This window comes from Taudactylus pleione, unplaced genomic scaffold, assembly GCF_031769625.1.
Source record: "Taudactylus pleione unplaced genomic scaffold, aTauple2 ptg000579l, whole genome shotgun sequence".
Lineage (NCBI taxonomy): Eukaryota > Metazoa > Chordata > Amphibia > Anura > Myobatrachidae > Taudactylus > Taudactylus pleione.
The window spans coordinates 4,794,585-4,817,153 of NW_028284981.1; the positions used below are offsets into that span (position 1 = coordinate 4,794,585).

The window sequence follows — 22,569 nt, forward strand, 5'->3', positions numbered from 1 at the left end:
TGTTGGTATGGTTTCATCGTAGGATTGCTACTCTTCCTGAGGTCCGCACCTTTGTGCAAGGTGTACGTTATATTCAGCATCCCTTTGTTCCACCGGTGGCTCCTTGGCATTTGGCTGTGGTCCTTAGGGCTCTCCGAGGACCGCCATTTGATCCACTGGGCTCAGTGGATTTCAAATGACTTACGACTAGGACTGTATTCCTTCTGGCCATTGATTTGGCCAGTAGGGTCGCAGAATGGGGGGCTCTGTCATGTAGACCTCCCCTTTTCTCATCTTTCCTAGGAACAGGGCAGTGCTTCGCCCTTGCCCTGGTTTTTTACCTACGGTGGTGTTTAGTTTCCACATCAATGAGGAAATTATAGTACCGGCCTTTACTTCCCCAGTCCTGTCTGCTGGTGAGGCCTCCTTGGATGTGGTACGGGCTCTATGAATTTAAGTTGACCGTACCAGTCCATTTAGGAAATCAGACTCTGTTTTGTCCTTTCTGGTTTCCATAAAAAGGGTTGGCCTGCCACTACGCTAACTTTGGCAGGATGGATTCACAAGTCTTCCTGTTCCATCCTCTATTAAAGCTCTTACACTATGTCTGTGGGTCCTTCGTGGGCAGCTCGACGTGGCGCCTCAGCGGTGATTGGCAGCCACGTGGTCATCTGTCCATATTTTTGTAAGGTATTATGCTTTTGATACCTTCGCCTCTCAGGATGCTTCCTTCGCGCGGCGGATTCTCCTTACAGCACAGGAGCATCCCCACCCTTAAAGGATACTGCTTTGGGACATCCCCAAGGTATCCTGTGGATACCCTATGGACCCTGAAGTAGAAAATATGAGATATGGTAAGAACTTACCCTTGTTATCTCTATTTCTACGAAGTTCATAGGGTTCCACAGGACTCACGCCCTGCCGCACCTGTACTGCAGATGGGCTTTGATCTGGTCACCGGTTTCTCCGTCTCCTTCTGGTGAGAATGTGATTATTGTGTGTTCCAGACTTTCTTCTCTCTTTGTTCTCCTCCTCCGGCCTATGGCTTGTTACGAAACTGAATTGCCTTGGCTTGGGGGTGGGGTATAGGAGAGGGACCCTGGTGCATCCTGGGAGGCTGAAAATTTAACTCTGTGGTGTCCGTGCCTGACGTCCTCACCTATACCTCAAGGTATCCTGTGGAACCCTATGGACTTCGTAGAAATAGAGATAACAAGGGTAAGTTCTTACCATATCTCATATTTTTGGTTTCAGTTTAGACTATAGCTTTCTCTAAAACGGCATCAGTTTACCTTTTTTAAACACCACAAGAACAGTTTTTAGGTCGGTTCTTACGAGGTACATATTATGGCATAGCAGCAGTACGTTTTGTACTTGCTAGGCTCTCACAACTAACCTGTTTAAAATGTCCAGTTATATAGAAGTTAATTTGATGGGGTTTATACTACAAATTTCTGTCCAAACCAATGTTAAGTTCCTATGTTAGATTTAAAAGTTTCTGTAGACCATCAGAATATTTACAGCAGCACAATTTTTTTTTTTTTTTAAGCAGATGAATGTGCTGCTCTTGTTGGAGTCAGTATCACTTTTAAGATTGCGGTAGTGATGACCGGGCTACATGCGTCAGGGACTGTCCCCTTAAGACCAGTGTAAGCTGCAAGCTGAGCGTATACAATGGAAGGACCACAACAGTAGTGGTATCCGGGTCCTGTAAAACATGTGGAAAATTTACAGAATTTTATATTTTTCTTCAGGGCGCCTCACCTCTCATTCCACTCCCATCCGATGGTGGCGTGGGCTCAATCCATCAAGTGAGAAGAACAGCAGCTCTGCGCCCAGTTTTTTCAGCTGGTTCTCGGATCACAGTTTCCCTGCTGCTGACCGTATAGCAACGGTAAGGAATTCCTCATACTTTCAGTATCTGCGACTAGAAGTGAGTGTTTAAAGGCCCCTACACACTAAACAATATTTTTAATGATTTGGTCGATTCTGACGCATCGGAACGACAAATTGTCCATTGTGTATGCACGCTCCCGCGGCGTCGTTCGTTGCATCTTCAGATCTTTTGCTCATGCAGGAAAATTTGTCAATCTCGTTAACGATTCGTCGCAGATCGTGCAATGTGTGTACGCAATACTGAACAACCAGGCGATATGGTTACATTATATAGTTAACAAACTAACCACCAAACGATGCAAGATATTTTGTTGGGTCGTTTGCTAGATTGCCCAGTGTGTATGCACTAGATCGTTTGTCCGGGAGTTCAGAGGAATCTTTGACGACATTGCATCATTTGCAAGTCTTCTAGTATGTACCTAGCTTAAAGGACAGATATCATGTTTGTTATCAGTTTAATACTGTGCTTTTTTTTGGCCATCAGTTAGCAGTATGCTGGAGGTCTTATCCCGCAACAATAACTGTCACTGAGTTACAGACCTCACCAGAAACTGGCCAGAAAAGATGTTCCCTGTCAGTAGTAAACATTCAGGGATATGCATTTTGTTCAGCCCATTCCATTCTGATAATTGTGGGGGCAAGCTCCAAAGTGATAGTTTTCCTTTAATGTAATGGTGCTCATTTTCATGTATGTTTGAAGATCTCCATCTGGCACATAGTTATCATGTATCGATTGGGTTTGTAGCAGCTACATGTATTTTCTGCAGATCATCAAAGAGGATCTATGGCCAAATCCCTTGCAATATTACCTCATTGGAGAGGGCGATAGCGATGAACCAGGAGTCGAAGACAGGTTAGTGATATCATCTTGGTAACTTGTTTGCACAAATGTTGTCCTGTTCTGGAACTCACAGCTCTAGTGTGTTTTACAGCGACACAGACAACATGGATGATTGTGTGGTCATTGTTGACGATGATGATGAGGAAGGGGAGGAGAACGAAGAAGACGACGATGATGAAAATGATGTACATGAAATCTCTGATAATACAGAAAAACAAACAGAAGGTAAATTTTGGTTGTTGAATACCACTCACAGCTTTGGCAACTTTTGTCCAGCAGTGCTGTAAAAGGCAGCATCTAATTGGTTTGTTACCACCCTCCCTAGTCCCTTTTATGTCAGAGTATAACACCGACATTCCGACGGGGTTAGATACCGACACCTGTAGGTCGGCGTCCTAACCCTCCCTACCCGATGCCTGTACCTAAATTTTTTTCCTTTTTTTTTTTTTTTTTCCTGCACCCTAAACCTGACTCTCCCCCCTAACCCCCACTACTTACCTTCGGCATGCCGGCGCAGAGATTCTGACAGGTGTCGGGATTCCGGCACTGGGTTTCGAAGCGCCGGCACCCTACACGCTGGGATATTGACCGTATCCCCATTATTTATAGCAGCACAAAAATCTCCCTGTGATACCTATTAGATAAGTGAATAGATTTGAGGCAATGGCATAAAGGGGGCGGAGCTTAGTGCCACTCAACCTAATTGTAACACTATGGGGCTTGGCAGCAATTGGCATAAAAAGTGACATGTACAAGAACCAAAATATATTCATTTTCGAATGTGAACAGTGCAATTCACCCCAAACTGGCACATAAATAAGTCACCAACTTTTGGCACAAAAGCTGATGGTTAAAAAGTATTTTTTCTTCTTCAGCGTCCATAGGCTCTACAGGGAGACTTTGGGGTGTAGGTGATGGAACTGAATCCGGGCACCACGCCGTTAAAAGCTTTCAGCTCCAAGGATGCATTGGTCCACTCTCCCTATACCCCGCCCCCGAGCCAGAGGCACCTCAGTTTCGTTGGTGCCCAGCCAGAGTCGGGTCACCATTACACAGGGGCAGCAAGTAGCCCTTAAGTTTGTTATTTTTATGATTTATTTAGTTTGACTTCTACTACAGTGCACAGAAGCAGACTGTCCATGGGACGTCTGCGCTGCCGCTCCGTCACCCCTCCGGAGCCACGACGCCAGTACTGATCTGAGGATCTTGGCGGACATTCCAGGGGTCAGTGCTAGCCAAGGCCCCTGTGGAGGACCTAGACTGCATCCGAACACAAAGGGACAGGTAAGGCGGGTTACTGCTCGCGGTGACCCGCCCGCTAAGGCAGTCTATACCTGGGTTACTGGGTGTGGACGCAGGCTCTAGCCACCGTGATCCACTGGACCACCAGGGACATTAGATTCGGGAACCAGCGTCTCAGGGGTTAACAACCAGCCAGGGGAGACAGCTTCCCCGTTTTAGCAGCTCCTCTCCTCAGCTCAGGGCGCCTTTCCTCTGAGTTCTGGCTTTCCTGAGCTGTACTCCTCCTCGGCCACGCCCCCTCTGCGGTCTCTGACGGCCATTTACTTCATGGTGCAGTCGCAGCTCTATCAGGACAGATCGTGGTCCGGTCCCCCTGCATACCTTTCCCGAGGGTCAGCATATATAGCACTATTTCCTACCAGACACTAAGACTGTGTAGTGCCAGTTTGCAGTAATTCCTGCATTGCGCTGCCTGTCTGTGTATCTTTTTTCCATCTGTTAGAATATGGCTATACCCATTCCCTATTTCATGCCCTAATACAGGTGGGTGTTAGGGTGGTTCATACATTCATGTATTATATATTTGTGAGGTCTGTAACATACTGTTGTGTGCTGCGCTGTGTCATATTTAGGCACCAGGTCCCTGCAGCTTACCCAAGCATAAGACAGGATCAGTGTATTGCTTCCCGGCTATATTAGTACATACTTGTGGTTGCATTGTACCCAGTGCCGCATTGTGTGTTATCTTACTCTGCAGAATTGTCCGACAAGGGTAATGATCACATTTCTGCACCCATTATGTACTGCAGGTTTCAATAAGGAGGATTTGGTTCGGGATGGGTTATTGTTATAATCCATCAGGTACCTTAAACCCTCTGACATCGGTACAGGAGCCCCCTGTGGGCGGTCTTTTCTCAGATGCGGGCAGTCTAGCGGTCCTGGCTGCTTTTCCTCCTATGGGGTTACCACAGCAGCCTGTCATTCCCTCGCAGGGACTAGCGCTAATTATGCAGTCCCCTCCTGTGTCACAGCAGGCTGTCATTCCCACACCGGTATTACCACAGGGTATACCTCCACCATGGGTGGATGTTTTCTCTACTTCAGTGCAGAGTCTGGCAGCTTCCTCTACGGCCATTCAGACCATGTTGCAGAGTGGGAAACCTGTACGGCCAGCTAAGCGTCCTGTGTTGTCATCTCAATCCACACAGCTATCGGAGTCTGAGATGACGTCTGATGACTGAGAAGTGGCTGACGCCTCTAACCCAGACTCCCTTTTGCAAGAGGCGGAGACTAAGTCAAGGATTAATATTCCTGCCTTGGTGCGTGCGGTCAGATCCGTTTTGGTTATAGAGGATGACTAGTAAGCCCCTAAATCCAAACACCTTCTGTTTAAACAGATAAAGGTGACTTCGGCAGTATTCCCTCTGTCAGATTAACTAGTGGATCACATGGCTGCTGCCTGGCAATCGCCTGGTAAGAGGTATCAACCTCAAAAACGTTTGACCTCATGTTACACATTTCCTGAGGCTCATTGGAAAAAGTGGGAATCACCCCCTGCATTGGTTTCCCACATTACATGATTGATTAGAAGTGCAACGTTACCTATGACTTCAATTTCCTCCTTAAAAGATCCTACAGATAGGAAAGTGGAAACTTGCCTGAAATCAATATACTTTTTCAGGAGCTGTTGCCCACCCGTCCATGGCTATCTCCTGGATATCTAAGGCTATAGAGAGTTGGGCCAATGCACTTGAGAACTCTTTCCCCTCGGAAGCTCCAGAGAATCAGGGGTCACTGGCTGGCCACATCTAGGATGCGGCTGCATATATCGGTGAGGCCACTCTGGATGCTAGTCTACTGACCTCCAGGGCCGCGGCCGTGTCTGCTCGCCGTTCCCTGTGACTGTGCTCTTAGAGCGTGGCTGCCGATTCTAAGAAAGGCTTAGAGGTCTTACCCTATAATGGGGAGATTTTGTTTGGTTCAGACCTGGACAAGATTGTTGGCAAAATCAGTCTGTGTTTCTGCATCTGCTCCTTCAAAATCTTTTAGGTACTTTCATCCCCAAGGAAAATTCAAAGGCAGTCCATTCCTAGACAGTCCACTGCCAAGAAGGCCGCCAAGCCTAAGAAGCAGGCCTGGAGCGCAAGACGTACTGCCTCCAAACCAGAGGATAAACCCTCAGCCTGACAGGGCGGGCCTCCCTCTGGGGGACCCCAGAGTGGGAGGCCGACTTTTTCAGGTCACCCAGTGCTGGTGTCAAACCACCAAGGACGCTTGGGTAAGAGAAGTGGTCTCTCAGGGGTACACCCTCGCATTTCTTCGAAGACTTCCCGACTAGTTTTTCTGCACAGGTCCTCCTTCAGATATGAACAAGGCCTTGCAGATCCAGAAAGCCATATGGTCCTTGCTGCAAGCAGGGGTAATTGTACCAGTTCAACTATCTCAATGAAGGACTGGTTATTATTCTACTCTCTTTCTGGTTCAGAAACCGAATGGGTCTCATCAGGCTATCCTCAACATCAAATCTCTGAACAAATTCCTCAGGGTGCCCAGGTTCAGGATGGAAACCTTACGCTCCATCATACTGGCTATGGGACCTGGGGATTGTATGGTCTCGCTGGACATTCAGGACGCATACCTACATGTTCCCATAACGCCTTCTCACTAGCATTATCTACGGTTTGCTATACTGCAGCAACACATCCAGTTTCGGGCGCTTTCCTTTGGCCTATCCACGGCTCCAAGGGTATTTACCCAAATTATGGCTGTCATGGCGGCCCATCTGCAGAGTCTGGGTATCCGGCAACCACCATATCTGGACGACCTCCTCTTGTATGCCAGTTTTCCAGAAGTGCTTTCCCACCACTTGCAACTGACAATGGCATTTCTACAGGCGCACTGGTGGTTAATCAATTGGAAAAAGTCCTCCCCAATTCCCTCACAGATGTTGGTTCATTTGTGGGCACTTCTGGATTCTCACCAGCAGAGAATCTTTCTGACTCCAGAAAAGCTCTCCACGCTACTGCAACGAGTGTGCAGATGCCTCCGCAGTCGCCGGTTGTCAGTCCACTTGGCGATGAAGGTCTCGGGAACCATGGTGTCCATCTTCGACATGGTGGAATATGCTCAGTTTCTCCAGGTGGACCGGATTACCCCATCGGATCAAGGCTCAGACGATGGTGCTCTCTCCAGAGGTGCGCCTGTCTCTGACCTGGTGGTTACTGACGTCTCATCTAACCAAGGGTCACCCCTTTTGGATCCCGGACTGGACACTCCTAACAACGGACGCCACTCTCCGGGGCTGGGACGCAGTGACCGGTCCACACTCCTTTCAGGGCCGGTGGACAACGGTCGAGGCATCCCTGCCTATCAACATATTGGAACTTCGGGCTGTGTACAGGGCCCTCATGATGGCAAAGCTTATTCACAGAAAACCCGTGCAGGTTCAGTCTGACAATGCCACCACAGTGGCTTACATCAACCATCAAGGAGGCACTCTAAGTCAGGAATCAATGACAGAAGTGTCACGCATTCTGACATGGGCAGAATCTCATCTCCCGGCCATTTTGGCAGTGTTCATTGTGGGAGTTCTCAATTGGGAAGCTGACTTCCTCAGCCGTCACGACGTGCATCCAGGGGAATGGTCTCTTCACCAAGAGATGTTTCAACTCCTAGTGGACAAATGGGGTCTCCCAGAGGTGGACCTCATGGTCTCATGACACAATCACAAGTTACCAGTGTACGGTCCAGAACACGAGATGCCGAAGCAAGCTTGGTGGACGTTCTGTCAGTGAAATGGACTTTCCGGTTTGCGTACCTATTTCCTCCAGTCTCCCTGCTTCCTCGGGTTCTTCGGAAGTTCAAGCAAGACTGAGGCACTGTCCTGGTGGCTCCAACTTGGCCCAGACGTCATTGGTACTCAGATCTTCAGGAGTCTCTCCATCGACACTCCGTTCCTGCTGCCTCAACATCCACACCTGTTGTCTTCGGGTCCTTGCCTTTACCCAGACCTGGATCGTCTATATGACGGCGTGGCTCTTGAGACATCCCTCCTAAGGTCCAAAGGATTCTCTAGCTCAGTCATCAACACAATGCTTAGAGCGCGTAAGCCTACTTCTGCCAGGATCTACCACAGAGTGTTGCATATATATTTCCGGTGGTGTCGTACTAGAGATTACAACCCTCGGGTGTTTCGGATTTCCAGAGTCCTGGAATTCCTTCAAGCTGGATTGGACCTTGGCCTACGCCTGGCCTCATTGATAGTGCATGTCTCTGCACTGTCAGTGTGGTTCCAACATAGAATTGCTCTGCTCCCAGATATCCACACCTTCCCTCAGGGTGTCCTCCGGATTCAAACTCCCTTTGTCTCCCCAGTGGCTCCTTGGGATTTGGCAGTAGTTCTTCGGGCCCTCCAGGGTCCTCCAGTTGAACCACTAGGTTCGGTGGAACTTAAGTGGTTATCAGTTAAGACTCTTTTTCTTCTGGCTATTGCATCTGCCAGGAGGGTGTCAGAATTTGGAGCGCTCTCCTGTCGTTCTCCCTGATATTTCACCAGGACAGGGATGTGCTTCACACTAGCCCTGAGTTCCTTCCTAAAGTTGTTTCTAGTTTCCATATTAATCAGGAGATTATAGTACCGGCCTTTCTATCACAAGACCTCTCAGGAGGGGAGGCCTCCTTGGATATGGTCCGCGCACTCAGGATTTATGTGGACCATACCAGTTCCCTTCGGAAATCAGACTCCTTATTTGTGCTCTATGGATTTCACAAGAAGGGATGGCCAGCCAACAAACAAACATTGGCTAAATGGCTGCATATGACTATCTTAGAAGCTTACACGCAGAACGTTTTTGTCTGAGCTCTGGCAGACCAAGATCAGAATTATTGACCTCAGTTGATCATATCCGGGAAGCATTGGACTTATTAGGTGATGCACCTTAGATTATGGCCTTGTTTCATCCAAAATTCCGCCCTCAGTTGGAATCCGAAAAACTCTGACTCAAGGCATGGTAGGCTGACCCAGAGTCCAAAATAACTTGGTATTTATTTATTTTTTGCAGGTGATATCCTTATTGGTCCTGAGCTGAATATATTTGTCAGTCAGACCACAGGAGGAAAGACTTTTTATCTTCCCTGTTAATGCTCTTAAATTGAGGTGTCTTTTTTTTTTTGTTTCTGTTACTTTAGACCTTCAACCTGACCAAGAAGCATTTATTCTAGGGTACAATTCTCAAGGAGGAAAGCAAAATTGAAGACTGGCTTAGTCACATTAAAGAACAGCCACCAAACATTCAAATAAGCTATTGGCATTCTTCATCTTCTCTTCAGGTGGTTCAATTCCACTTCAGATACCAATGTGAGGGGAATAATAGATCAAGGATACATACCAGATCTGCTGAAGCCGTCTTAGATTTATTTTTTTCACCATAGATCTTCCAGAAGACAAAGAGACATGATTTGCTAAAGACCGTTCAATCTTTTAACATTTTTAGGGATTTTCATTCCAGTCACAGAGGAGCAGAAGAGGTTAGAATTATGTTTGAATATTTTCCTTGTGCACATACCAGGTGGAACTTTGCAGGCCATTCTGATACAGAAATCCCTATTTTCGGGTGGATGGGTTAATGATGGAGTCTCCTTGTGCTCCGTCATAAATTGCTTATGGGCATCAAGAACATTGAGTTCCAATCTGGGAATGTCACCACTGCTTCCAACATGCACAATTCATTCACATCATTATTCATTCCGGGTACTTCTTGGCTTGGTAATAGTGTCCAGGGTATAATAATCTCTTACTTGGGCAACCATCTAATTATGGCAGGCATCCTTGACTATACTCCAGACCCATATGCAGGCTGTGGCACAGACCTTAGAGTCCCGCAGGCTGTTTATCAACTGCCAGAAATCCAGACTAATTCCAGACAATCTAATTACTTTTCTAGGGCTGCTGTTTGACAGCACAGAGTGTTACTCCCAGAAGACAGGATCTTTTCATTACAGAAACTAATAAAATCTGTAAAGGAATTGGTAGACTTTAAAGCGCTGCTCTATGCTGTCATGGATGGGAAAACTTCAGGGTTGAGAACCATTGGTGTAGACCAAACCTGAGTAAAGATTTCGGTACCTAGTTCCAGCGAGGATAATGAAAAATGTCAGTCCCTTTCCAAGGTGGATTCCTCCATAATTGTCTAGAACCTTTACTGTTCCGATCCCACTTGCGGAAACTTTTAGAGATGGTAGGTGGTAGGATTAGCTGTTGGGACAGAATGCTGAACTTGGTTGAGCACATTTGTGAGGTGTCAAGATATCTGGGGATGCAGCTCTGGATCCTGGTCTCACTGGGGCTAATATTTTAATTTCTCTGGTCTCTGTCCACCATACACTCTGGCTGAAGGTCTGGGAAGTGGAAGTAGTATATGAGGAATATAGTCCCATTATTGTTTGGGCTGGAACTGGATTAGGCAAGTGACGAGGTGAAAAAGTTCCTTTTTGCCCATTAATACCCTAATGTCCTATGGTCCTTTCTGTAAGTTGAAAAGTAGTTCCATTGTTGAGAGAAAAATCCTTTACTCCCCATGGAGGCCAACTGAAAGAGAAACCGGCTTGGCCAGCTAAGAGATCATTTCATTTTATGAGCTAGCTACCAACTCAAGCAACAGTGATGGGAGCCAGTCTTCTTGGCTTCCGGGATCAGCAGTTAATTTCCTCTTCAGAAGCCTGGGCTAGATTGGGGGGTAAATTACTGATCTACAACCACGTTTAATCCACTCTGCTCATACTGGAGATAAAACAAATCTTCTAGCTCTCTGGGATCTATTCTGGCATCAACTACAGTGATTATATTCAAATCTCTTCTTTGTGCAAAAGCCAGACACATCGTTTTTATCCCATTGTGAACCATAAAACAATCAGCATGATGGACAATCTGTCCACCCAAGAGCATCTTCTCTTCAGATATTACTGGTATGGGTGAGAGTTAATGTAATTTGGATTTAGTCTACATCATAGACCCCTGAAGTTCCTATCCAGAGGGGTTTTCACCACTGGCTTTCCCAAGGACAAAACAAAAGCACGGACTCTTGAGTGAGGCCATTCTGTTTTTGTTAACCTTAGGGATGGACAGACATTCCAGTCCTGGTAGAGCAGAAATCTTTTCTTGGTCCAAATGTCAGACTGATCTTTCCAGCCCATTTTAAACCTTCAAACACCCAGCTTCAGGTTGATAGGTTAAAGGTGAAATCTCTGAGGTTAGTCACCAACTTCAAGGATGCATACCATCTAAGGTCACCAATTTCTTCTCAGAGTTGTAGTCCAGACTTCTAATTCTCAATTTCAGGCTCTACTTTAGCTTAGTAAAAGGTGGATCATCTACCAAAATACCATCTAGTATCTTCCCAGTGGTTTGTTTTTCAACACCTGTTTCAACTAATAGAAATGCTTCAATGTATTCTTGAGAAGATACAAATAGTTGTTCAGGTGATTCTGGTGACATCAGTCTGACAAAACCGTTTCTGGCTCCTATCACAGCAGTGGTTGTGGTGAAATCCCATTTGCTTCTCTACTGGGATCAGTTGTTCATTTTCACTTCATATTCCTGGGTGAGAGGCATAGTGGATCAGTTTATAGCCTAGACTTCCTCAGATAACCATCAAGCAGTTTCTTAATTACTAGCTTTCTGATGGACCAACAAAATGCCAGGTCCTGCAAGTGATAATATAGATCTTTATCATGGCAGAATTAATCACCCCAGTGACACCAGTGGTGCAGAAGGGGATGGGTACTTTTCAACTATTTATTTTTCAAAAACAAAACTGTACCCTTTGGTCCAAATCTGGGAGACCTGCCAATGTCTCAGCAGATTTGCGGTTTGATCATCATTTCCAGCACTGTTCTTTTTGGTCTGGTGACAACCACTCAGGTATCCACAAAGAATTTGGCGGTCATGGCCATTCTTCTGAAGTTCAGGGGGGGATAGTGATCATCCCTTACTCTGCTTTAGACGCATTAGGAAATGGCACATGTATTGGAGTCCCACTGTTAGATAATCAATTATCAGAACTCCAACCTGGTTCCTATCCAAGGCTGAACTTTCTGGGTCTGTTGTTGGGAACCAGTAGCAGACTGTGGGGGTCATTCAGACCCGTTCGCGAGCGCAGGACGCTCGCAAGCAGGTCGATGTTGCCCCACTGCGCATGCGCACGACGGAGGGAGCTCCGTCGTGCGCATGCGTGAGACCTGGATAGCGAAGGGCTCTCCGTCGCTCCGGGTCTCGCACCAAAGTGGGCGTGCCGGGGGCGTGGCTGCCAGACGGAGGCGTTCACATGGGAACGCCTACCGTCTGAAGCCGGCCCCACTGACATCACTAGTGATGTCAGTGGGAGTGATTTTGGCTCTGATAGAGCCAAAATCACTCCTGGGCTTGCGGCAGTGAGACCCTACCGCAGGGTCTCCGTCGCAAGCCCGATGGTCGCGATGGTCTTGACCATCGCGGCCATCATGGATGCTCGCATAAGCTGTGGGTGGTCACCCACAGCTATGCGAGCGTCCAGGAGGACGCTCCATTTTCATGGAGGAGGGCCCTGATTCAGAGCGAGGAGGGCCCTGATGAATCAGGCCCTGTGTTTCTTCCAAGAGACAAGACAGACTGACTGGTAGGGTGTCTTATTGGCTCACAGATGGACACCTGTCTTGTTCTGTAAGAAGGTCCTGGAGAAGATTGTCTTGACTTCTGAGGCAGTTTGCAGAGTCTCCTTCAAGGACATACCCGATAGAACTTCTCCTGAAATGGGACAAGTGTCATGTTCACCTTAACACTCAACAGATTTCTGTCTCCAATCATGCATTTTCCTTGTTTCTGGTGGCTAAAGGTCAACAACCTCCCTTGGAGCTGTCTATTTGCCCCAAAAAACTGGACAATTATTACTACAGTCTTCAGGATGGGCGATTTTACTCCATCATTGTCTGTTGTCTCCAGCAGAGGCCAAGCTACTGATCCACGTCCTAGAAGTCTGCAGGAGTTTCTTGTAGGTGCCTTGGGATTCAGATAAATTAAATGATTTCCCATCTTTAGTTGGTCCATCATTGCATCTTTCCCCAAGGATATGTTAACCCAGGGACTGTATTTTTTTTTTTCCATCAGGGATTAGTACAGCTGTTTTAATAGTGTGGCAATTTAACCATAAAAATTAAGGGTTTTTTATTTAACAGGGTAATTTGAGCTATTGTTAGGGCCTCCTAAGGTGTTGCAGTCATCTTAGTCTCAAGTGTGTCACACTTTGCAACCTTTCATTCTTCCTTAAGGGGGAGATTTATCAAGCAGTGTATAGTGGAGAAGATGGCCATAGCACCCAGTCAGCTTCCAGCTAGCATTTATCAAGTACATTCTATATAATGATAGGTAGAAGCTGGCTGTTGTTATGGACAACTCTTTCACTTGTCCACTCTTTACATTGCTTCATACATCTCCCTCTCAGTTTTTTTAAACATTAATTTAGTACTGAAGGTTTTGCAACAAACTCCTTTTGAACCAATGGAATCACTGGATGTGAAGTTTCTTACATTCAAAAGCTGTTTTCCTTCTGCCCATTTCCTGGGCTCGTTGGGTGTTTGGAACTGGGGGCTCTATCTAACGAACAATAGTGTGCATGGACTATCTGAATGCTCCCGCGGTCACATGCGATATCGTCTGGTCGGCCGTGCTGCATGGCCAACCAGACAATATCGAATGTGACGTTGTTGCAAGAAATTATGGATGTTTTGTCCTTCTTTACATCGCTGTGTACCTGCGGTACAATATGTTGGGCTGTCATATCGCGCGGGTAGACATTGGCACAAGTGTGGACCCAGCATACCAGATCTCCCCATCTTTACTCTCCTGTATCTAAAACTCTGTTTTCAGCCTTAGGGATTTCTAACTTCCACTTAATTCAGGGCATCGTTATCCTGGCATTGAGTCATAATGGCTCCTCAAAGTAAGAGTAATCTTTTCACTTGCTAGGTGTTATCAGGGCACTAAAGATGTGTAGGAAGTCAGATGATCTTCTGGTCCTCTAAGATGCCTCTAAAAGAGGTTGGCCAGACTATATAATTAAAGGTATCAGTTCTGTGATTCGTCATGCACATTGGAGCGGAGCAGTCTGTTTTTGTTTTTTTGTTTTTTTTATAATGTGATGGCTCATTCCATCATATTATGCTGCATACACATGGTCAGATCTGTCAGATGAACGATTTTACCAACGATTTGAACGATTTCAGACAGTATTAAATTGAATGAAATCTGTTAAAATCTGAAAGCAAACACAGACTATGTCCGATATCATTATGACATGTGGGAACGCGCATCGTTCATCATTGCAGGCCCACATGTCAGATTTTCTTTCAGATATGAATGATTTTTAAAATCGTTATTATTCATATATAACAACAAATCTGACCGTGTGTATGCACCATTAGTGAACACTTTGGCTGAGCAGCTGTTTTGGGCGGCCTCATTATGTACATTCTTGTTTGTACTCTGTATCCATTACAGGGACACTGGGTGCCTTTTTTAATTTTTCGTTTTGTTTTCAACAGGTATTTTTGCTAATATGTGCTGGATAGAGAAGTTAGACTATAAGCCCCAATATTGAAGGAACTGGTTTATATTAATATGCAATTTAACAAATTCCTTATTCTCTCTGTGCAGCTTTTTATACTATGATGGTACTATGTAAATAAACTTAATTAAAAATGCTATTCAGAGCTTCACTGACAGCATCTGATGTGGAAGCAAAGCTTCTCCGAACTACAGATGTGTCCTTACACATCTTTGCTGCAGTCGCTTCTAAGAACCCCTCTTGGCGCGCCAGGTCCAGTGAGAGACTGCTAGCACTGGGTGTCTTTTTAGCGTCTTTTTTTTTTTTTTTCCCCGAAAATGCTTCTAAGTTGCGATGAGACTAGGATGCACGGATAGACTGTGCTGATAAATTTGATATGTGACACTTTCATACCTGTGTGCGACTGAGTCTCTGAATCTGTATATGAAGTGCTGCAATGCAGCGGCTGCAGCTTTTTTTTCATTCCAAGTTCCAATTGTGCTTCATATACGGACTCAAGTGCAGACAGATATTAAATGAATCTGCTTGTGCATCGTAGTGCATTGCGACTTAAGGCCGGTACACACTAGACGCTGTCTAATGTGTACCGACATCGTCAGTGACGGGAACCGACGAGGTGCCGACATCCTCAAGTGTGTACACACTTGCCGGTGCCGGGAGCGACAGCAGGGTCCATGCTGCATTTGGCAACATGGCCCCCGCTAACGATATCGCCCATCAGACCTGCAATGTCGCGAAATCGTCAGCGACATATCGGGTACACCCTGGCCGTTGTGGGCCATATGTCGCTCCGAACCAGCGGATCGGATGACATCTAGTCTAGTGTGTACTCGGCTGTAGACTGCAAACAATAGACGCCCGACGCTAGCGGAGTTGCATGGGACCTGGCGGCTCACTCACGCCAGGCAAGTCGCGCTAATATGGATGTAGTTTGTGCTGATTTTCAACTGCTTTTTTTATTTTTTTGTGTTCTTCAGAAACAGATGACGAAGAGGAAGATGAAGAGGATGACATAGATGGGGACTTGGTACCCGATGAAATGGTGGAATCGGCCATCGGAGAAGAGAACGATGTTGTTCTGGATGCAGAAGATTCAGAAAATTCCTCAGAAGAAGAAGAAGGAGGCGACTCTGAGTAGGATATGAAGATGGTGTTGCATAGCTTGAGATTAGGAGGGTGCAGGGAAAGCCGCTCCACCCCCACTAGGAGGTGCGTTGCACTACAGGGAATAAAGGTGTGCAAATAACACAGTGAATTCCACTGTCATACAATTATTCAAACTTGCAGGGCTTCCCCTACCCGATTCTACAAGCATGTCTAATCAGGGACGATGCGTTCATACGCTTTTCTAGATCATGTAGTGGGGAAGCGGATGGACATTTTACCCCATTGCAGTCACCCATAGTATTTGCACTGCAGAGTAGGCACACGGGAGCCAGACTTAAATACTACATTTATTAAGGTGGAATCTAATTTAAAAACAAAATAATGATTCAGTAAATTTTATGAGGGGTTTTTTTTTTTTTTTTTTAGGTAAATAGATATATACTTGCATTTTTATAATTCAGGTGTGGTGTGTTTATTTTATGTTTATTTTATGTTTTATTTTTTAAGATACAGGGGTGGTACCAATGTGTTTAAAGTCGCTAGAAAAACACAAAGGAATGCAGTGCTTTGCAGGCCATTGTTTGTGAGGTTGAATTTTTTTTTTTTTTTTCTTGACAACCAGAGATTTCTTACGGGGGTGGCCTGTTCATTCATCCGTTTTATTTATCGCCCTGTCATAATCCCTTTCAGTCTGTGCTGTCTGCTGTGGACTTTTAGCCATATATTTCCATGGCGAGCATCAGATCTAGATTTACATGACCCAAGACTTCCCATGAGGACCCCACCTTTCAAATCCCATCTCACTCCACTCACACTTCCCGAAGCAGGCCACCCCCCCCCCCTCTCTCCTTGCCTCTCTCTATCCCTCTGACTATAGTGTGTACACTGGTCTACTGTGTATGTGTGTATTTATAGAAAGAGAGGTGATTGGCTACAAACGTGGAAAACCATCCTGCTAGGTTGCGTAGATTACTATGCAATACTGTACTCAACATTATGGAAGTTGTACTGCCGCTGCTGTAAATAATTAGGAGATAATAGCTAGCAGATGCATACCCTTGGTCTTGAGGATACCTTGTTGTTTTGTGTTTTATATCCAGAGATGTTGCAATAATTGTTTTAGCAGCTTTTTTGGTTTTTGGCAATAGCAGTGCAGAACACATCTTTACTTAAATGTGACCACACTGCACCCTAGCGGTAGTTATGTGGCGTTGCAGATGCAAATAAGTTGGCACGAAAGCTGTGTATTTGAGCAATGCGATCTCTATTCTTTTATATACATAGCACTCGGTCGCATAATCCCACTGGTAGGGGCAACTGTAGCTTTGCTTTCACATAATACCATCCGGCGTAGTTGATGCCGTTTCTTTTTTTTTCAACATATGCCATCACTTCTGTTTTTTTATTTTTTTTATTGTAATTTACTTCAAAGGAATATCGTAGACTGAAGTGAAACAAGTAGTGTCACTAAATAGCAGGGCAGAGTGCCTTGCCCAGGCTCGCTATCGTTGCATGTGCAAATCCGGACACTGAAAGTGTTATTTCTGGGGTGGAAGTCGGTAAATGCTTGATTCTCTGCTGCTTGGCAGTGTAATGCTCAGGATTTTAGTGCACTGATTACTCAATATATTTTCCTCTCATCTTTTTCTTCTGCCATGCTCCTTTATACCCACTGAGCAGAGAACTTTGAACTGCAAGAACAGTTTAGTTAGGGAGCTGCTCTCACTGTAAATGTGAACGTCACTTCTATCAAGCCGTGGAAGATAAAAATAGACGCTAATATTTCCCTAATAAAAACTCCAATGTGTCATCCATGCTCTGTTTGAGAGCATATGGGGTCTGCATTCTCCTGGAGTATTTAGTCATGTTATAAAGGGAATGCTGAGGAAGGGGCTTCCTCCACCAGTGCATTGTAGAGATGGCCATCGGAAGGTCACTATCTAATAGTTGTGGCGCTTTTCTGCCCGCAACATGCCTTGCTATGGCATGTATCCATCGATGGTATGCTAGTGCTCAGGCGCTAAGACGATCTGCTGCGGAGACAGAGTTTCTCCTTCATGGTAAAAGCAGCAGGAGTCAGGCCAGCAGCCATCGGAGAGAACGATGTGATGTTGGGAACCATAGCAATCCTGGCATTGAATGGCAAAAGCATCTCCATCGGAATGGAAACCCATGGCTGCCAACTATTGTTTTCTGATGACCAACCCTTGGACCTAATAGCTTTCCCCACTGGGAGTGTAAACCCGATGACATTGAGTAGAATGAGGCACTGGCGAGGACTGTCCCATCTTTATTGTTTTCTACAATCGCTAACCAAAGTATTTAAACCTATCCGAAACCTATCAAAATTAAATGCTTGTCATGTTGGGATCCTTATTTGAAAAAAATACATTTCCCCCTACACACACGAGACTTCCTGACAGCCATTAAAATTATACAATACCTTGTAGTGGTGTTTAACAAAGTATACATTATAGAATTTTATATTAGGCCTAGAGGCAAAGGAAAAGTTTTTAAAGACTACCTTGTCCCACTACAAGTCGGTTCAACATTTCGAGGCATTTTGTAACACTGAAAATATATTACTTTCTTCGTATGTATGGTGTTCTTATTTTTCCTCTATTGAGATAGATAGATAGATAGATATATCTATCAGTCATGCAGATATATATTAGTGTGTGTGTGCGTGCTTGTTCTGTCTTTGTGTTGCTAAATTGCATTGATTGTGCAAAGCATTTAATTACTAAATGACAAAGCATTAGGTCTGTTCAGTAAGACTGAACTCCAATCATCTGTCCATTAAGGACAGAGTGGACCTTCCAATTCTGTGGATCCATATATCTTAGCATGGACTTCTGCTCCCCTAAAAACTGTAGTCCGTCACATTGATGCGGCCTGACTAGAATTAACTTTCCCCTTCCTGTGTTTCAAAGTAAACATTCAAAACTGTGTTTTGTGTGTAAGCAGCACTCCATACTTCATTTACTGGAGCAATCTAGGATTTAATAAGTACAGTTTACAAAGACTCCAGACACATTTCATATAAGTCTCAACCAAAGCGTTAAATTTACTCCAACATTCAGCCACACGCAGTAAACAGATTACGTTTTATTTTACCTCAACTCACCATGGTAACCTGCTTAACTCAGTTCATTGAGAAAAGTGTGTTGAATTTATAACTGGTCAGGATGGCTTACTGCTGTGAACCCTTCCTTTTATCTATATTATTCAATATAGCATCAGCTGGGTCACTTGTACCAATGATGAGGCAGCATTGAGCATAATATACATTATCTGTGCTTATAATACCAGTGCACGTAAGTGTAATTCTTTAATCCTGCAGTGGATGGTTGTAAAAGTTATTTTCCTAAATTTTTCAAATATGTTTTGTGAATGTTGCTAATTATTCTTTCTTATAGGGATTTTTGTAATTTATTGGTGTTGGGTCTTTCAGTAGTTGGGAAAAGTGATGCAATGTATGAGCTGCACTTTGCATTGTTTTAAAAGCAATTGTGGAAAAAAAAAGTTTTTATGACCCAACCCCCTGTCAACTTTAATAGGAAACTCTAGACTTGGGGATTAATTATCATATTAATGTAGTGAGGATAGGCCACCGAATATGTTATAATGTTTATGTAATAAGGACTGTTAAACGTAAAATATAGGTTATCTTATGTAACGGTGACAAAAACATTCACAAATATAATAGTAAAAAAAGAAAAAGTCGGGATATTTGAGAGAGAGAGAGGTCCTGATTCTGAGTAACACATAATGTTCTCGCAATTCCTAATGTCTCATTGATTGGAAGACCAATACAACTATCTGCCCGTATTTAAACTAATACAGCTTTTACACCTAATTTCCGGGTCTGACATGGAGGTTGGAACAGGGTTCCAATCCGGATCAGACCTGGAATTTAGCCGGCGCCGTTCACACCGGAGCCGAGTCTGCATGGACCAGTCTTTTCCGGTGTTGAAGTGGATGCTTGGAGATGATGTCATCTCCAAGCGCCACTGGAGCTGGCCTATCGCCAGGCATGCGGCACGATCCTGGTCACCCTACCCGGATCACGCTGTTTACACAGCAGGGTTTCACGGGTTATTCCCGTTTTAAACCCTGCTAGTTGCCTGGGTTGGATGCTTTTACACCAAGGAGCTACCCGGGTTAACCCTGCAATAACCCGGGTTTTAGCTCTGGAGTAAAAGGGGTATAAGACTCATCTGTGGGACAGCACCTTCGGCCACGAGAATGGCTGTCATCACTTGTTATGACACTTACACATATCCCATGCTTGGTGCAGAAGATGTGACTGAAAATGGTGTGCTCGCTGCATATGCATAACTTGGAATAGGACGCAACCAGGATTACATGCCCACAAAACTCTTCTCCCTAAATCACCTTTTAGGGGGGAATTCAATTAACTGTGGTAATTTATTGCAGCTTATTGATCCCCCAGCGTCTATGAAAAAAAACTCCTGTTTTTTGCGTGTGAATAATTAGCGAGGCTAATTGAATTCCCCCTTAGATGCGTATGACTCTGAATTGCTTGTAGATGCTCCAAGATGCTTATGTCAGCTGCGTCACACATCCGCTGAAAATCTCAAGATGCGTCAACGTTCAGGTTGCATCCATCTCTGAATCGGGCCCAAAGTTGTCATCCTGGGAGTAAATATTTCTCTATGCACAGCAGACTTTCATTAAAGGACCCTATGCATTGGCCTTTTTGTCTGAAAGTAAGGACAGTGGCTTGTGCTCAGCCTTACAGCAAGTGACGCTTCAGTGAAACATTGCAAGTTCTGTCATGGTATAGAGACTTTTACACACATGTTTGTGAATGGTTTTAGTAGTTCTTTTAGATAGGACAACTTGTGTTACATGTTATGGTTCTTTTTAAATACTGAATTTACCACGAGTTCTGATTGGCTACAAAATATTCCACTGGCCAATCCAAACCAGCCGACAGTGTGAGCATTCCACTATATAGAAAGCCAGAAAAATGTGCAATGAGATTAAGCATTTACCTTCCGGCTGGAGACTTTTAATTTTATTAGTCAAAGAGTGTGAATGTCCTATAATCTGTTCTTGCATTGGGAGGCCAAAGCAGGGCCCTGTATCAGCTGGTGTGGGGTAAAGCCTGTTGCCTTCTAATATATTGTATAACGTAGCCAAATGGTGTTTGCTTACTTGTTGCTACCTACCCAGGGCTTTTTAGGATCCTACTGTTTGCAATTCCCTTTTTTGTTCTTTAATAAGAAAAAAATATTCCTTCCCTCAGGGAAGGTTGTTAATTTTTAATAAAAAAAAATTCTTCCTTTTGTGATTTTTATTGTCTTTGATCTCATTACTCCTGTTTTATCTCCGCATACATGCATAGCAATAACTGATAGGTCAGTAACTTGTTGTCCAAAGCATTCTTGTGCTTACCGCTGTTTTGTAATCGAATATATTTGTTGTTGATTGTGTACATTTGTATAAACCCAGGCATCTGCCACTCATACTTATACTCCTTTTGACAGCAAACCAGAGGTACCTCGACCTCCAAATTGAATATTTTATTCTTAGTTGTGTGGGAGGCCACGTTGAAATGCTACAGTAGGAAATTTGGCCCAAATTGTTTTCTGCTAAAGTCATTGTATAGTGTGACTCCAAAATTTAAAAATAACACTTGTATCCTGTATTGTTGTACTGACAGGTAATATTATTGAGCCAGTAAATCAATGCAGGCTATCCATGAGTTTAATGTCTAATAACACCCCTGTAATTAAGCAGGGATATAATTTCATATAATCTGGCGAGTTGCAAATTGATTTAGGTAAGGTAGGCTAAATGGGCAAAAAAAAAATCATCAGTAAAAGACTTTTTATTTCTAACTCGTGTGTTACCCACAAACCTACGTTCTGGCTTTTTTTTTTTTTTTTTTAAATCTATTTTTATTGAAGCAACGTATAAACATTGAGAACATATCTTACAATACAAAATAACAGGTATGGGATCAAAAACAGTTGGACACAGTGAGACAGTTTTTTTATATAAGGCATATAGTTTACTCAAGTTCTAAAATACATACATATTAAAAAGTTGATTTCTGTTCTGGCTTTTTAATGTAAGTCATGAGCGCCAAATTCAAGAATCGTCGCAGACATGCCAAAAAATAAAGGCGGATGTGATGGGCATGCTGTTTTAAAGTAAATAAAAAGTAGCCCCCTCCCCTTCTGTAATGGGCCTGTGCTAATCCGCTTTGATCCGCTCCTCTGGGATGGGGGTAAAACGAATGCTCGCACCAAGAGGTAGCCTACCTGGAACCCCTAGGCTGTGGGTATCAGGGTAATTTTATAAATTATTCATACTTTTTTGCCACCTTTATAATAGAATAATTCAAATAATATATTACCCACTTATATATATATATATAAAAAAAATCTTCTTTAATACTTGCCTATTCTCTTGTTCCTAGCATAATCCAACATAAACAAATGGGAATTAATAATAAAAACAACATTATGTCCTTGAGCAAGTGGCACTGGCCTTGCAATGGTTTCAAATCATGCTGTTAGGCTTAATAGCCGGACTGTCAAGTGTAGTGTGGCCAAAAGTCTTGTATCACTAGCACATCAAGCTTTTTCTGTACTCTAGAAAGGAATTTGAGGCAGCTTGCATTAAGCTATGTGTACATGTTGTTATATAGTGTTTTTATTTGCCTATTCTATGGTGTCTTACTTGATTTTGCACCTAAAAGTGAGAATAATACGAAAAGCCAAGAATTATTTTTCAGTGATAAGTATATTTTGCCTCAGACCTATGTTTTGGTCAGTACAGAATTAATTTCTGCAGCGTATGTATAAGAAAGAGTGAAGCGATTAGTATTTGGTTGGCCAGCCCTTAACCTTGAGCACAACCACACAGGCTTTG

The 22,569-nt window shown here is 44.2% G+C and overlaps 1 protein-coding gene across 1 annotated transcript in view; it reads left to right on the forward strand.

Moving 5' to 3' along the window:
- Positions 1-20,980, forward strand: part of LOC148481471 (uncharacterized) — a 28,378-nt gene extending 7,398 nt beyond the window's left edge. The window contains exons 5-8 of the mRNA XM_088453394.1: positions 1,734-1,873; positions 2,643-2,728; positions 2,808-2,941; positions 15,531-20,980. Coding sequence (XP_088309520.1) covers positions 1,734-1,873; positions 2,643-2,728; positions 2,808-2,941; positions 15,531-15,691 — 521 coding nt within the window. The 3' untranslated portion in view covers positions 15,692-20,980. The remainder of the gene's footprint in view (positions 1-1,733; positions 1,874-2,642; positions 2,729-2,807; positions 2,942-15,530) is intronic.
- The last annotated feature ends 1,589 nt before the right edge of the window (positions 20,981-22,569 follow it).